Source organism: Atractosteus spatula, chromosome 2, assembly GCF_055471065.1.
Source record: "Atractosteus spatula isolate fAtrSpa1 chromosome 2, fAtrSpa1.hap1, whole genome shotgun sequence".
In the NCBI taxonomy this organism is placed as follows: Eukaryota; Metazoa; Chordata; class Actinopteri; order Semionotiformes; family Lepisosteidae; genus Atractosteus; species Atractosteus spatula.
Genome location: NC_142707.1, coordinates 5,503,876 through 5,519,078, shown reverse-complemented (window position 1 = coordinate 5,519,078; position 15,203 = coordinate 5,503,876). Strand labels below are relative to the sequence as shown.

The 15,203-nt window shown below is 41.6% G+C and overlaps 1 protein-coding gene across 2 annotated transcripts in view; it reads right to left on the bottom strand.

Annotated features, from left to right (window-relative positions):
* The window catches only part of pdlim2 (PDZ and LIM domain 2 (mystique)), a 64,543-nt gene that overhangs the window by 44,459 nt on the left and 4,881 nt on the right, over nucleotides 1–15,203 (bottom strand). Inside the window, exons 1-3 of one of the 2 annotated variants that reach the window (XM_088927069.1) lie at nucleotides 13,704–13,768; nucleotides 9,405–9,543; nucleotides 4,966–5,117 (exon numbers count right to left, since the gene is read on the bottom strand). In XM_088927069.1, the coding sequence (XP_088783195.1) occupies nucleotides 4,966–5,117; nucleotides 9,405–9,543; nucleotides 13,704–13,711 (299 nt within the window). In that variant the 5' untranslated portion in view covers nucleotides 13,712–13,768. Of the gene's footprint in view, nucleotides 1–4,965; nucleotides 5,118–9,404; nucleotides 9,544–13,703; nucleotides 13,769–15,203 lie in introns of those variants that run through there. The other variant, XM_088927077.1, reaches the window with a different exon arrangement.

The following is a 15,203-nucleotide window of genomic DNA, read 5'->3' as shown; positions in this document are numbered from 1 at the left end:
GAATTTCATTCCAACCTCAAATTAGATTAAGTTAAAACAATTGCTAAAGCCACAAACTACATAAGGAAGATACGAGCCACAAAAAAAAAAAATCAATCAAGTCACATTAGGGGCAGCACAGTAGCACAGTTAGCAAGGCATCTTTGGGGACCTGCGTTCAATTCCCTGTTGTGCTCTCTGCATGGAATTGGAATATTCTCCGTGTTTGTGTGGGTCTCCTCTGGGTGCTCCGGTTTCCTCCCCATAGTGCAAAGGCAGGTTAATTGGCTTCTGGGAAAATTGCCCCTGGTGTGAATGTGTGCATGCCTGTGTCAGCGCGTGTGCCCTTGGATGGACTGGCGTCACCATCCAGGGTGTACCCAACCTTGCTCCTGTTGCTTACTGGGATAGGCTCTGGCTCTCTTTACTGGATAAAGCAGTTAGAAAATAGATGGAAGTCAGTATAGAACCCTGAGGCACACCTTAAAAGACGTTTATTTTGTTGCATAAGTAATATACACCCAAGGATAAAAATGGAGACTACAACACCATTGGCTCCACATTTATTCATACGCTTGATTCAATATAACAAAGTTGGGGCTAGCACTGAATATGCAGTTGTATTTTATTATCATTAGTTGCATACTGTACATAAGCTTGATTTAATACTGGATCCATATTGGATTAAAACACCCATTTTCTAACCACTTCTTCCCATTCAGAATCTCGGAGGAAGCCGGAGCCAATCCCACCAGGCACCAGAAAAAAAAAAAATTATTGACCTCAATAACGGCTATAAAAAAAAAATTCATGAAGCATTTATCATCAGGTTTGAGGCTGACAGAATGGTTGCTACACTACCAGAAGAGGCTGAAAAAGTTGCACTCAAAATTGTGGTCCGTCATGCTTTGGGAGGCTAACTCACACCAAATGGCAACAGTTGTCAGATTTTGTTTTTGAAGTTTCACATCAGGAGCCCACGGCTCCACGACTACCAGTAAAGGCTGACCACATGAATCTGTTGTCTGCGGCAGACTTCCATAGCAACAAGAAATGAAAAGAGCCTGCCAAATAGCAACTACTTGATCCCAATACAAATATGACCAAATGTGGTTAGAAGAAAAATTCAGAGTTTGACAGGCCTACCAGCAGCACGGTTACAGCATAGAAATCCGAAGCTCACGTTAATAGACTTCTACCAAGCATGCAGGTGGGTGTTTTGCACCCTTGGCTGCCTTTACCAGAGCCGAGGTAGGGACAGATTCCAGTTACTGCAGGATATTCCATCTCAAGCCTTGTTCACTCGGGTAAGAAGGCTCAAGCTCAGTCAAAAATGAACTTTCCAGCAGGATGCCAAATGTTTAAAATTAAAAAGACTGGTCATCACCACTGCCAGACCTCGATTCAATAGAGTGTTTTTTTCCTATGAAGTAAAGAAAGTGTTTCACAAAAACATGGTATGTATTCTAAAGGAGCTGGGGAACATCTGGACATAGGAATGGTCACACTTCTGGACTGAGAACTGCCTGAGCCTATTAAAAGGCTACAGTAAGCATCTTCTCTAGGTGAGCCAAAGGAGAAACAAAACAATTTTTGTTGGAGTGCATCTCATGTCAAATATTGTAATTATATACGCAATTATTCCAGACGGCTTGTGTTATCCAATACATATTACCTTGCACACTTCACGTTTAACTCTACACTGCATGTATAGTTGCATTTTTCTTCCCAAAACCAACTCTGTTACATTGTATGAATACAATTTGGAGCCAACTGTATAGTTCAGACCAATAGCAAAAACGTTTTACTCAACAGATGCATTGAAAAGTGCCATGTCAATCAAAAAAGCAGAAATTAAAAGGTCATTTCCTGTGTTTTGGGTCCACTCGCTACCAGAGGGTTGAACTCCCCAAGTAGCTATTCATGTAGGATGTCTGTTCTTCTTGGAAGATGTGAAGGGAAGACTGTCAGTTAAGGGAGGTGAAGAGGGAAGTCATGTGCCCCTAGACTCCTGGAGCACACAACTGGCTTGAGTCTTGTGACTCACAGTGGGCCTTTTATTTTAAAGTTTCATCATCAATACCTTTTCAATTTTTTCCTTATTTAGGGTTATAGCCAATTATCAATTGTTTAATGAAATGTTAAGCTGGACTATAATTTTTCTTTGTTTGAAAAGATCAGATAACATTTACAAATTCTGCACACTTCATGTCATCCAAGATTGTTTTTGTCTCCCACACAGTAGCTTACTTAGTCTTGGGGGTCTTATGTTATGTAACTTAACCTTTAAGTACAGGCAAAAAGATCCTCTAGACTTATCAAGCACAAGATGATTAGTGCCTGAATGAACCTGGAGACAAAGGCTTCTCAGATCCAGATGCCTGCATCACCCAAGTGGCGGTTATTATCCCCTTACACATCTGGGTACGCGTTCTGTACAGGACATTGTCCAGAACGCTACAGCAAGGTGCCAGTTGCTGGCAGTAGCTACGAGTTTTAAAGCGAGTATCAATTTGTCCTGAATTAAGAAATGGTATATATTCTTAGATCTGTGCTTTTCTGAGCTGACTAGTGTCTCAATATTGTTTCTTCCCAGAAGGCATGAATAAAGAAAAAGAAACTGAATAACCTATAGGAAGTGGAAAGGCCTTAAGCCATGTTTTCAAATTGTACTGTTCCAATCATAACCAAAGTGGTTTTGTAACTATAACAACTGCCTAAATGTTACAGTTACTAAAAAGTAATTGTCATCTAATTGCCTAAAAGGAATGGCCTGCCAACATGAACACAATACCCTGCTTAATTTTAAACCACTCCAGATAAAATCCAGTAATTAATAACTAAATCAATTAATGCAATCTTTGTGTACATGTTCAAACTGGGTATTCTCTAAAACCCAGGAGTAACATTCTCCATTCAATACTTATCCTATTTCAAACTAAAACCAAACTCCGACCCACCTGATGATCTTAAATTCCATTAACAGTTGATTTACTACAGACATCAACCTGACCAACACCTACTATTAAATACGTAATTTATGATTTATTTTAATCTGGGCATAAAGCACTCCCCTTGCTGAAAAAGCAAATTGGAATTTAGAAAGAATGCAGGAAGAACACAGGAATGCAGTCTTGACTGTTTGGCAGGACTCTCGTGCCAAATTAAAAGGGTAACAAAAGCGAACTGTTAGTTGTGGCAGGAAGCCAGGTGTTGTGGGACTAATTGTCTTTGTGTGAGATGTAGGGCTGAAAGTAAAAATCAGAACGCACACATGCACTTCAGCAATGCCCAGAAACCAGAGTTTGTGGTTAGTGAAAGCTAAAGGAACGATCTTGAAATGAAAGGCGTGGTGAAACTCCATCTTCCCATCATGACATTCCTGCATTCCAAATAACTGTTTGCCACCAAACCCAGTCCTTGATAAACAGCATCTTAAGGCTGTTGCTCTAGGCAAGCTTTCAATTACATCACTAAACCTCCTGTTGAGCAAAATACTGTTCAATTAAAGCTATATTGTTTCCACTTCCTAAACAAATAGGACATTTCAGGGTGCCATGATCTGCTACAGGGGACACAAAACAATTGTTTCAGCTAAGTAAATAAACAAGACTGACTCCGATGACTGCAATAGCTCTGGTATCTGCAGCACTAAGTCTTGGGAGTTCAGCTGTACCAATGGTTTTTATATGGTGCTTTCTTAATACATGCAGATTTGAGCTAATGAAAATAAATGAAATTCAATCATTAACAATAGAAGACAATGCTTCTGGAAGGCAGAGTCAAAGTTTTGGAACAGGTCAAGGTTCATTTCAAATTGAGAGGAAAAGAAAAGAGACGCAATGTTTCGGATGACACACCTGAAGAAGGCTCCACAGTCGAAACATTGCGTCTCTGCTAAGTGTTCAACGGGATATTATTCCAATAGGAATTGTACAGTCACTACTGAGTACGTTTTAATATGGATGACCTCATGATTTCACGAGGAAATAAAAGGGCAGGTGAAACTAAAAGGCAAAGGAACAAGTGATCAAAGGAGCTTTCCAACAACAGCTATGCAAACACAGCCAAACAATACCCATAGTTTCAACCCTTCAGTACAAGGTACCTTTATTAGGACTACAAACATTACTGACCTACTGTAGCTAAAATGCATCTGTCCCCCTTCCTGAAATATCTTTTGTGTAAAAATGAAATGTCTAATGCAGTGTTGACATGACGCATTGTAACTGATTGCCTGTCAATGACCAAGACAAAGCTCCTCAAATTAAACTTTCTGCATGACTTGCTAATTCTCTTCTGTACTATAACAAGATATAGGCAACAATCCAGAGATTAACGTTTCTTCGAGGACAGTAACATATACTTGGGTTGCAAGAGTCTGGATTAAGCTACCCAGCAATGTTGAAATTGACAGCTTGGTTTCTTTGGATGAGACCATTGGGTCAATTACCTACTAACTACCAAAGGGACTAGACGGGCTTAATGGCCTCTTCTTGTCTGTAACTGTGCTTATACCAGTTCACAAAATGGTCTCAACGGTCATGGATCTGTTCAGACACCATTGGCCAGACAAGGCAACAAAACAGAAAGGAGGATAAACAATGACACTTTGCTCAAAGGCAGACAGGAGAGCAGTAGACCAAGGACAGTATGACAGCTACAGTACAAAATGGGGCTGGATCAACACACATGTGGGGTTGCATCTTAAATGTGTGAGGGACCTCCACAAAATCATAGGTACCTGGAATGCCAACAAATACAGGCAGATCATCAGCTATCCCTACAAAATTTAAATCGCTGTGGAAACCCAGCAAGACTCCAGCCTACGGGAGACCAACACGAAAGCCACAGTGAGTACAAAAATATAGTACTGTAAGACACATTTCTTCCAGTAACTCCTGGAAGAACATTCCGGGCATGGATTCACCTTTAAGCATGACAATGCCCCTCCAACACCCAGATGATTGGCAGCCTTGCCCTTACCTGTCCACCACCAACTGCAGCTTGGTCTTGGAGCTCTTGATCTTGTTCTGCGCCTCCACGTTCAGCATCTCTGCTGTGCTCTCGCCATTGATTTCCGCAATGACATCCCCCGGCCGAAGGCCGGCTGACTCTGCCTTGCTGCCTCCATTCACCTGGAGTGGACGTAGGAAGTCAGTGTGGGATCACAGTAGGCTGTTACAGACAGCAGTCAAATTGCTGCAGAGCAGCTGGTGTAAAGTAAGAAAGATGGACTGAGATCTTGCCAAGAGATAATATACATTTACTATGTACATAGAGTATCCAATATTCAGAGCCCCCAGTCAAGTGGAAAGGAATACACAACCCAATTTCTCTTCCAATTTCAACTTCCTTGACTCATCACCAAATTGATAGGTGCAGACTAGAGAAATTGCTCCCAATTAATGAGTAGTCTTGACAAGTCTTAGTCGTTTCCAAGTATAGAAAAAAAAGCTTTAGAGAGCTCACAAGGGCTAGACTGCTTCCTGCCCAGCTATTCTTTACCAACCTACTCCTTTTTTTGCCCCTGCTGAACCAGCTCCAGCACCCTCCAGAAGTACCAGCAATTTAGTCAGGCAATTTGAATTTGAGATCATGAGATGAATAGAAAGAAGTACAATGTAATACAGTATGTAATTTCATGGGTACATTTATGCGTTTGATCACATTGGAACAAAAACATACTTTGTATATACATTTTTAGGTATTTTTCTGTGGCAAAAGGCTGTATATGATTGCACATTCCTTTGAGGCAATAAATGAATGAGCTCTGTGATCCATTCAGCTCATTAAAACTACATAATTAACTGAAACACTTTAAGTCGCTTTTTCCTTTACCTCTGATTCCTGTACATAAGTCTTTGATGCACTTAATTATAGGCTACAGTATATACACATCTTATCACTATATAAACAATTAATCGGGCTATGTTAACTACTTCATGTGCCAATTCCTTTATGTAAAAGTAATACTTAACATGTTGATGCTTGCAACCCTAACAAGCACAGGACCAATGATTAGAATGTTGAAATGTTGCATAAGTGGAAAAGAAACACATGATAACAAATCTGCATAAGTGCATTAGGTGAAACGTGCCTTTTCCACAACTACTCTCAACAGCATCATCTCACTGCTTTCTTCAGCAAAGCAGGAATTCAGATATAGAAGCTGTGCCATCTATATCTGATCTATATCCATGAGTCCTAGAACTGGAATAGACCCTACCAGGGAGAAGGAGAGAAGAGATCAAGCAGCTGTCAGATGCAAAGTGCAATAACGCAAAACACTGGTCATTTCTGCACATACGCAAGACAAGGGAGTGGAGAATCTTGTTACACAAGACAATCTGCCATCAAAGCGCTCCTTCTTGTGCAACACCCTTAGCAACATATTGACATTCTAGCCACCATGAGGCAAAGCAATCCGTCTGAGGCGACTTATTCCAAGTGACCAACTCCAGGCCATATCCCATCAGCACACCGATGAGCACTGTGTGGCACCGTCAGCTCTAGTAAATAAAGTTAAACACAGACACTACAAAAACCACAGATGCCAGGATTCAGAACAAAGAAGCACCACCAAAAGCATTTATGAATGTTAATCAATGAATCAACTTCCGATCCATTAGTGAATTATAGCTGTAACCAACAGGACAATTACATTTAGATAAAGAAATGTAAAAGGTAAATGGATCAGTTAAATGCATAACTTATTTCCCACCAATAAGTAACTTGCTATCAAAGAGAAAAGTAGAAAATGGCCATTGCTATTCCTGCAGCAAATCAGTCAGAGCAATATCCAGTCATGTATTGAGAACAAAGGCAGTCTGTATAGACTGTTAGTTGCCCATAATTGTGAGTTGCATGGTGGAACTGGTCACAATTTACACTGCCAGCAAACTGATTGGTGTCACAAGAACCTGAGGGGTGAGCGGGAGCATCACAAAAAGAACAGCGTGAAGTATTGGCATCCAGAAAGCCTCTTTATAGTTATAAACTGACATCTGAAGGAAGGGAGTCCATAACAAAGAGACAAGATCTTTTAAAAGAGAAATAATGGACAGACCCATTTTTGAGTGATACAGCCTCCAGTGACTCCATTGCATCCACAATCTCAAGGATTTCATTGAGCTATCCATTTTATTGGTAAAATCTTTTCCTTCATTTCTTGACACTGAGGCTCTCAAGACCCTCTCAAGGACTGAAGAAAGCTTACTTCGTTTTCAGTGCGTCTTAAGAATGTTGCATTACCACAGGTCTGTCATCAGCCTCCTGGCCACAACATGGAAGATACAGAGAACGTGGAACACAGAACTTCCAAGTAGCTTAAAGGCAGGGTCTCCCTTTCACACTTCGCAAAGAATAAAAACTGGAAACAGGCTTTTCATAGATCAAAGGGAGCAAGGTCTTTGAAAAATAAGACAAGAATAGGCACTTCAGAACAAATTACCAAGACGTGTTTTATTGAGCCAGTGCTTGACCTGAGGTCCTTCAAGAAAAGGACCAACAAGACTGGGGAACAATAAGCTACCAACAACATTACAAACTTAAACATTCTCTAGGACAAAGCTAGAACTAATGGGCACAAAGCCTTCCAAAAGAACTGCATAGCGTTAAGGGAATTACAAGCCAAAGGGCAAGGGTGCCATGTTTGCATGACTATTCAAGTGGTAATTATGTGTTGCTATGGGGACCTTCAATAGCGCAGGCCTTTTCAATCATTGTATGCCTCACTTTGCAAAAACTAAAGCTCCTTTTTTTTTTTGCAGTGGATATTGTCTCTGGGTACAGGGTGGCTTCCTACTGAGCCTAAGAGAGAGGGCATCGCTGTTGTTTTAATGCTAAGCAGTCATCATTTTAGCACATAAGCCAGGAGCAGAGGGCACTGCTGGCAGTGAATTGAAGGCAGATTAAGGGCTTAAGGAGAGACAGAAATTGTGCTTGTTGTGCAAGTTGCCAACCCATGTGTTGGAAACAACCCAATGGCAGTATTTAGCATTTATGGGAGCAAAATTCACCAGCAGCTATATCACCCTGCAACCCACTGAAGCTAAGCACTGTGAGCCTGGTCAGTACCCGATGGGAGACCTCATTGGAAAACTATGGCTGCTGCTGGAAGAGGTGTTAGTGGGGCCAGCAGGGGGCGCTCACCCTATGGTCTATCCTACTACAGTATTAGTGGGACACTATACTGCAAAAAGGTGCCATCTTTGGGATGAGATGTAAAACTGAGGTCTTGACTCTCTGCGGTCATTAAAAGATCCCAGGGAGTTTCTTGAAATGAGTAGGGGTGTTACCCTGGTGTCCTGGCCAAATTTCCCATTGACCATTACCAATCATGGCCTCCTACTGATCCCCATCTATGACTTGGCTGCATCACTGTTTTCCTCCCCACTGATAGCTGATGTGGGGTGAGTGAACTGGCACACTATAACTGCTATCATCATCCAGGTGGGGACTACACATTGGTAATAAATGCAACCAATTATTATTCAAGAAATGACATCAAAATCACTACAATTCAATTTTTCAATAGCTAGAATAACAGCAATCACATTTATATTTGAGTTGGCAGGCTCATCTCTAAAGCACTACAGTCCAATCTGTAACATTGTTAATAACCTTTTATACTTCAGACGTTTTATAAAGAAATCTTGGAAAAAAAATCTTCCGTGCCTCTTATACAATATGCACTGACCAGCGATTCATCTTCCTGTTTCTCTGCAGCCGAGGCTTGGAAAAAACAACACAAAAAAACAATAGGCCAGCACTCGGATTCCATTAATGTAATCAGTGGCTTCCTTTGATGAAGCAGTTTATTAAACCAGCCCAGAGTGGGAGTTTCAGTATCAAAGGAAACAGGTAGCATTCCAGAGAAACAAACAGCATGAAGTGGCCAGACAAGAGTGACAAGGTGGTGGCAGAGGCTGGGTGGAACTGGTGTTGTTATAAGGAGTCTTTCATTTCTAATCAAAACAGGATAAGAAGTTGTGCCTCTTCACATCGAAGTCAAACAAGTTCTACTTATCATTCCCTCAGCTGTATACTAAAACAATGTTGATAGCACATCTTAGAAAGTCCCTACGTTAAAAGCAAAGTTGCTCATTTTTTGTAGGAGGGGTAGGCTGATCCAAGCTCAAAGTAGCTGGCTGCAGGAAATTCACTTGCAAATTAAACAAATACAAATTTACTCGCAGGAATCTGCAATTACACTAAAAGGTTTCTTCGAGACTTCCTAAAGTCCGCAATTTAAAGATAAGAAAATCTGTAACAATCTGACTCTGTCTGAAAGCTCATGCTCTAACCCATACTCTGTGCTCTTCTCGGACATTGCAGAATGAGCTGTGCAGCTCGGGAGCAGTTGGCTGACTATTCCATACAAACTCAGCTGGACAACAGGCAAGGTGCGTGGAAAGTGTTACCTTGGAAACGGCGATTGCCTTCTTGAAATCCCTCCCTCCAGATATTCTGAACCCCCAAGGAGATGGCCCAATCAGGTTCACAGTTAGCGACATCTCTAAACAGGCCTGTGCCCTCTGTCGTTGCAATAAATCCCCACACCTGCAGACAGAGACAAACAACAGACATGTGAATGTATCCAAACCTGCTGAGTGCACAGGGCTTTCTCTTAAGCATTCCATTTACTGTGAATCCACCCTGAAGCTAAAATAGAGGCAAAACCAGAAAAAAAGTCAAGAATTCTCAACATGAACTTGGAACAGACATGGAATGCCTGGATATGGATTTTGGAAATATCTTCAGCAATATTTCAACATGTTCTTCTGTAGTTGGGAGATGCAATAGGATCTTATGTGCTCTGTTAAAGAGTGCAGCAGAAGACACTCGCTGGTGTTTAAAGAACAACAAAAAAAAATCTAGACTTTAGAAATGGCTGCAAACTTTGACTTTATAAACATGTAAAAAGCAAAACCTTATATCCGGTTAAATGATCCAGTGACATGACACTGGAAAACTGCAAGCTCTACTGAACATTCTTTCCCATATTTTAAATAAATTCCAAGTAAAAAACATTTACAAATACAGTCGGCCCGTAACTAATGCGCTCTCAACTTGTGGTTGTGGCTTTATGCAGGCAGCTCTGGAAAATAAAAAATATTTTAAAAATGCTCTATTCTCTGACAAATTGACACACCAACAAGAGCTACTGATTCACCCAGGCCTGAAACACTGTTTTGGATATACTTCTTCAATTTTAAGAGCTGTCACATGTCAACATCGTCCCATTTTTTCCTGCAAACACAGCTTTGACTATATTCCCCCCAAGTACAGTACCTAGAAGAGCATGGAACGGGAGAAGCGCACAGAGCGCGAAGCGATCCAGTCTTTAGTGTTCTAGGCAAGCTAACGCAGAGAAGCAGGCCGAAGGCCTAATCAGGGGTGCCTGACCCTGGTCCTGGAGGCTCTCACACCTACAGGCTTGAGTGGAATATTGAGTGGAAAGTCGTTTTTTCTCCTCAGAAGTTTGGGGTTTAAAAATTTTACTTAAAATGCAATAGTTTTAAAAGGCAACCACCAACATGTTTAAGATATGAGAACAGTCAGACAGGTCAAATGAATCATATTATTGAATCAATTAAATGCAGCAGGTCTGTGGCCCTTCAGGACCAGGTTTAGGAACTTTGCGATATCCAACCATTTTTTAGACACTTTATCCAATACAGGGATCAAGGGGGAGCCAGAGCCTGTCCCAGCAGGCACTGGGCCAGGACACACGCCAGGGCCAATTTTTCCCAGAAGTCAATTAACCTACCAGTATACATCTTTTGGGGGAGTGACTAGCTCTGTTGGTAGAGTATTAGACTCAATCTCAGGGTAGTGGGTTCGTGTCCCATGTCGGGCGCAAGGTTCTCCAATAACCCACACTGGGCGGCAGCAGTATAGGTCAGTATTGGCGGCGGAGGATCACGTTTCCGTGACAACGGCAATAACACTAGCACTATCTGCGCGGAAGAAAGGCCCGGGAATCTACTTCTGTATCTTGCCATGAAAACTCGATGGATTGTGACGGGGGAACTGTCCTAAGGTCGCCATGAGTCGACGGCATTCATCCCATCTTTGGACAGAGAGGAAAGTGGAGGAAACCCACACCCCCAGTAAATAAGGCATTTTTACTGTGGGTGTGGGTTTCCTCCACTTTCCTCGCCGGCCATGCCAGTCATGGCCGATAAAGAGTGATCGACCGAAACCTGTCCTTAGTTTAGCAAATCTTCTGAATCATAGGTTTTTTGGGAAGCTACAAACAGAAAATGGAGGGAAAAAAAATCATCTCCAAAAGACAAATTTCAATGAAAAACAAAAAAGACTGAACTCTCAAGGTTCTGAAACCTATTCTTATGGAGGCAGATCTCTAGCAAAGAAATCTCATAAGCTGGTATAGTATGATTTAGTACACCACACAGGAAAATATTTGAAGAATTAAGGTGTGCGTCTGTGTCTGGTTAAAGACAAGAATGTTTGACAATGAGGTGAAACTGGCAAAGAACCAGCTAAGAGGTACCAAAGACCCAGACCTGATTAGATTCCCCAGCTGTGGCTGGCAGCAGTGCCACAAGGTGTTCCCTCCTCTCAGACACCTTCTATCTCTCCTGTGCTTCCAGTTTCAGGGAACAACAGGCTCCTCTGCTTGGTTTATGACCCTGGGTTAACCCCTCAAAACTACAGTAAACTTCATCATCTGTCCAAGAAGGAAGAGCCTTTGAAAGCAAAACTGATTTCTACGGAAAACAAGCTTCCTACAGTCCAATTGTTCTTGCATTTGCCAACTGTGGCCAAATGCCACTTCAAAAGATAAAAAGTGGAGCAAGTTTGCCAAAATGGGTAGTAAGGACAATAACCCCATAAAATTAAGTCTCCAGATCTATTAACTAATGGAACACAAAAGAATCTGCGTGAATTCATAAAGTTATGGCTCGAGGCAATGTAAAAACAATCTAGAAAGCTCTAGTGTATATTTGTCCCAGGGGCAAAACATGCAAGTCTAAAGGGTACCTATATTGAGAAACGAGAGCCAGCAATCTCCTGGAGGCACCCATCATATTCTTCTAGTTTTTGAAACACGGTTCAGGTGTCAAACGAGCTACAAGATACACACTTTAAAAAAAAAAACCCCACTGCCACCAAATTCAAACCAACCAGTTTCTGAGCTGAGAAAACAGAAACCCCCACCATGTGAATTTCTGTTGAACTGCAGGATTAAAAATTGGAAGACATGTGAATCTTTATGAGGAGAATAAATAGCAATTTACTCCAGGTGAAACAATACTGCTACAATCCCATACATTGTAAAGCCATGGAAAGGCTACTTTAGGGAATAAGGCTGCATGCCACAAGTAGGGTGGTCTCCACATTTACCAGAAGCAAGTAATGTATTCTTGAGTGGACTAATTTTACTCTTCTGGAACTCCACTCTTATTTCTGCTTTCACAATTCTACACTTAGTCCATTAAATTAATTGCTGAACTATATCAGGAAAAGGCTGCATAAAAAAAGACCAAATCAAAAAGTAAAAACCTCTGCCTGACATTTGCAGATTCAAATTCAAAGCACAAGGATTTGCCGACTGTATGCTCCATCTGGGACTGGGGTACTTTAAGTTTCCATGCTAAAGCAATTCTAGACTGAATGGGTTTGCAGGACTGAGTGTTGCAACTGTGAGAGCTGTGGCCACCCACTGTCTACATCTAAGCTCTGCCGTAGCTGCTTCAACATAACCATTCCTCACTAGAGTAAGGCCTTGTGTTCAGACACTATGCTAGTATAATGGAACACCGCACAATGACTCCAGAAAAAAAGAAGCAAAAATAATTTCCTCTTTCACATATCTTTGTATACAAATTTCGAGTTCAATCAAGGTTTCAAAGAGAAACCTGCACACAACTTGCAAAAAATGAGTCACTCAGCTAAGCTGTGTACTTGGCTTTCCCACACTACTGGGAAACACAGCAGTTGCCTTCGACTTGTTTTTAGTAGGCTAGCACATTTGCACATCATTAGTATACATTTTAGGTTCTAATAATCATGGTTCAGGTCCTTTTCTGTACTCGACTACAATCCAGGACTGGGTCGGTTTCTTTTTGTTGGAACATGTAAATGCAAAATTGGAGCTGCCCCCACTTTATTTGATCATTTTTTAATAATGTTCCCCAAGTGTCTCTGTAGTGGTTTGAGGTTAACAGACTCCCACTAAGAAGTGGGGAAACTATAGAACTCTTAAATATAAATCAGGGGGGGAGATATTTTGTTCAGCAGCCCCATTAACCTACATTAAAAATCAAAGCTCAACTAAGTGAGAAAGCCCACTAATGCATTTAACTACAGGGGTAGCAGAGAAATCAAAGTGGCCCTTGGAAGGATGCAGATCTGGAGCTGTAATACACACAACATGGTCGCATAATCAGGTTTCTGGACAGCAGCGTTCCAAGTTTCCAACATTCCCCCAAAAGTACTTTTTGTTCCAGGCTAAGGAAATGAGCCCATCTGAGGAGGAACTGCCATTCCTGAATTTGCTGTTGACGGTCTGCAGATTCTCTGGACATGGGATCACACTAGAGATTTTGCATTATATCCAGTTGTTTGTTTTTTTTTATTCTTGTTAGCATATTATGAAAAAGAAAAATCAGATGCAAAAAAAGGGTCGGCAAGCTCAGGGGGAGCAGAGAAACCAGAAAAGCAAAGAAATAAGCATGAAAGGCTGATGATACCTGGTCATGAAAGCAGCTCCTTAGCTGCAGAACTCCAGCACTGGGATCTGGAAGCAAGTCAGTGCTGCCCTTGAGCTCATTCCCCCACTGCAGAGGCAGACCTACACTGCAGCAGTGTGAGCCGCTTGCTTCAGAACGGCATTTCCCCCAGCTCAGCGCAAGCAGGACAGGACACCACATCCGTCTGCCTCGCATCATTAACCCCTTCCTCCCCTCACCCCGCTGAGCAGTGCGCTGCCAAGCCCACATCTCCTCGCCCCTCATGGCGTTTTGTGGACTTCGGAGTGAGATTTCCTCCTCCCTTAGTTTACTTTGGGGTCCCATGCCCAAAGCACATCGTGTAGTAAAGCACTGGGTCACACTGGGGTAGAAGCATAATAAAGGAATGATACATAAAGAATGATGCAAAAACAAGCGAAGAAGCAGCAGCAAAGTAGGAATATGGCACAGTTTACTGTGCCTCCACTCTGCAAATGTACCAAAGGATACACAGTTCTCTGACCATTACTGACCATATCAGCAAACAAGACTACCTTTATAAGAGTTCAACTGATTAATAGGAACTGTGGCAAAAGTATGAGAAACAGCTAAAAAAAAAACATACTAAGAATATAATGTCCTGAACCAAGCATCTTTTTAGCTTAAATCTGATATGAGTGGAGCTCAAAGTACATCTAGGGAATCGAGTTATTAGTCATCATCTCACATTTGCATGCTTCTGCCATGACTACTGTGCAATTTTGAGACACGCCGTCAGAGAAGAAAGACCAACCAGCTTAAATTGCACAAGGCCTTCCTTATCATCCCCAGACAATACCGCCTAAAGACCTATTGAAAGAAAGATGATATCGCAGAGTGAAACTTCCTGCAGTGACGCAAAAAAAAAAATTCACAGTTGGACTAACAGCCAAAGCAATAGACAGCAGCAGAATCTGTTCAGCAGCTACAAAGCTGGCACATTTGAAGCCTGGCATACTGAGGTTGTATTGGTGAAACAGAAAAGCAAAAGTTTTATTTTACACACTGACCTTTATCTTCACAAATGTATTCTAGATGGCAGGGGTAAAATACCTGGCACGTTGTATTGGCTAATATACAGAAGTCTGCAGCTAGCAGACTTTAAAGCTGCCCAACCAATGGAAAGGTTGCTTTTTTCCCCTGTACATCAACTCTAGACAACACTTGTTTTAAAGGACCCCTTTTACACAGCAAATAATCCTTAATTACAAGGATGTCAAAACTAAGGTATGCATTTTCATTTCTACATGAGATATACATTGATGATCAAAATATTTTTTAGCTTTCTTAAAAGAAGATTATCTTGATCCAAGGAACAACTCCTGTTCAGAGAGATAAGCACAAACTTCTTCCCCAATCAGCCTAAGAAAGCACTCTTGGGTGGAGGGAACACCAAAGTACCTTGTGTCCCTTCAACATGCCCCTTTGCAAAATAAAACTCCTCAACTGCCTTGCAGCGTTTCAGTACAATGTTGCATCAGA